Raw genomic sequence first — 2,229 nt, 5'->3', positions numbered from 1 at the left:
ATTGGAAAAAAGGACCGGAAAGGTTGCGTGCACATGTTGGTAATCATAATAGTGTTCATGCAAGGAACGTACAAGCTTGTCGAGACTTAATGACTCAAGAGCAACACATACAAGTTTGTGTATCAAAACACTCAGAGCAATCGAAACAAGACTATCGTATTCGATTGAATTCATCAGTTGAATGTATGCGGTTTCTTTTAAGGCAAGGACTTCCTTTTCGTGGAGATGATGAAAGCTACGACTCACTTAATCGAGGGAACTTCATTGAGGCCTTAAAGTTACTTGCTAAAAATAATGAAAATATTGCCAAAGTAGTGTTGCAAAATGCACCTGAAAATCACCAACTGACTGCCCCTAAAATTCAAAAAGATATAGCTAATGCAATTGAAAGTGAGGTAACCCAAGTAATAATCAAAGATCTTGATGAAGAATTATTTGGAATAATGGTTGATGAGTCGAGAGATATATCAGTTAAAGAGCAGATGATTGTGTTTATTCGGTATGTGGATTCAAGTGGACATATTGTTGAGCGTCTTCTTGGCATTGTTCATGTTTGTGGCACTACTTCTATGTCTCTTAAAGTAGCCATTGAAGATCTTCTAACAAGGCGTGGATTAAGCATTTCAAGAATAAGAGGCTAGGGCTATGATGGAGCAAGTAATATGCGAGGTGCGTTCAATGGTCTTAAAAATTTGATTATGGATGAGAATCCAAGTGCTTTTTATGTTCATTGTTTCGCTCATCAATTACAACTAGCACTTGTGGGTGTTGCAAAGGAAAATGAAGAAGTTCGAGATTTTTTTTTCACTGTCTCGCAATTGTGTAATATTGTTTGTGCTTCATGTAAGCGCATGGATAGTTTACAAGACAAACAATTAAAGGTGTTAATTAATTCAATTTCTGATGATACAATTCAAATGGGAACTGGTTTGAATCAAGAAAGAGTTTTAAAACGTCATGGTGATACACATTGGGGATCTCATTATGGTGCACTTTTGAGCATTGTCACATTATTTTCTCCGGTGATTGATGTTCTTGACGAAATAAGGCAGGATCCAAAACAAGATGCAATTAGAGTATTGAAGAATATGTTATGTTTTGATTTTGTGTTTTGGTTGCACTTAATGAGGGATGTCTTAGGAATTACCAATGATTTGTCACATGCGCTACAAAAGAAAGATCAGAACATTGTGAATGCCATGAGACTAGTTGATCTCTAAAAAAAAAAAAGAGATTGCAAATGATGAGAGATGATGGGTGGGAAGCTCTTTTACACGAAGTTTCACTCTTTTGCAACAAGCATTCAATTCCCATACCTAATATGGATGAAGTTTATGTAGTTCCAGGAAGACCTCGCCGTAAAGCTGAAGAAATGACTCATCTTCATAGGTACCATGTTGAAAGCTTTTATGTGGTTTTAGATCTACAACTTCAGGAGCTAAACAACCGTTTCAATGAGAAGAATACAGAGTTGCTTTTATGCGTGGCATGTTTTTATCCAAAGAATTCATTTGCTAGGTTTGATAAAGATAAATTGGTTCGATTGGCACAGTTCTATCCAAATGATTTTTCTAGTATTGAACTTCAAGTACTAGATACCCAACTGCAGACTTATTTTATTGATGTAACTTCTGATCCTGCTTTCTCTACATTGGATGGTATTGATGAATTAGCTCAAAAAATGGTGGAAACAGGAAGACATTTGGACTATACGTTGGTGTATTTGCTTCTAAAGTTGTCTTTGATCCTACCGGTTGCAACTGCTAGTGTGGAAAGAGCATTTTCTGCTATGAAGTTAATCAAGACATCTTTACGCAACCGGATGAGCGATGATTTATTAAATGATTGCTTAGTGTCGTACGTTGAAAAAGATATTTTTGATCAAGTTTCAAATGAAGCAGTTCTACAACGATTTCAAAATATGAAAGAGAATAGAGGAATATTATCCCGTAGTTCATCATAAACCTTGTATGGTAATTTATAATGTATTTTGTATTTTAACTATCTTATGTGTATTTGAACTTTGTATTTGAACATTTTTTAATTTATTTTCCCTTTGCTTCTTTGCCCCCACTGAAGAAAAATCCTGGGTCCACCACTGCTCATCATTTCTTTGTTTATGACTTTTTTCAAAGAGAATTTCTCCAAAAATCTCACCATTTTACACCAAGCATGTTAAAGTTTTCAATTATGTGTGTATGATAAGTGCTAAAGATACTACCTTTTATG

At 35.1% G+C, this 2,229-nt stretch overlaps 1 protein-coding gene across 1 annotated transcript; it reads left to right on the top strand.

Moving 5' to 3' along the window:
• The first annotated feature begins 1,321 nt into the window (after positions 1-1,321).
• Positions 1,322-1,963, top strand: LOC109184991. Its single transcript, XM_019334986.1, has one exon. The coding sequence runs from the start codon at positions 1,322-1,324 to the stop codon at positions 1,961-1,963; it is 642 nt and encodes a 213-aa protein (XP_019190531.1).
• The last annotated feature ends 266 nt before the right edge of the window (positions 1,964-2,229 follow it).

Source organism: Ipomoea nil, unplaced genomic scaffold, assembly GCF_001879475.1.
Source record: "Ipomoea nil cultivar Tokyo-kokei standard unplaced genomic scaffold, Asagao_1.1 scaffold1303, whole genome shotgun sequence".
Classification (NCBI taxonomy): domain Eukaryota; kingdom Viridiplantae; phylum Streptophyta; class Magnoliopsida; order Solanales; family Convolvulaceae; genus Ipomoea; species Ipomoea nil.
This window is presented reverse-complemented; position numbering and strand designations above follow the sequence as displayed.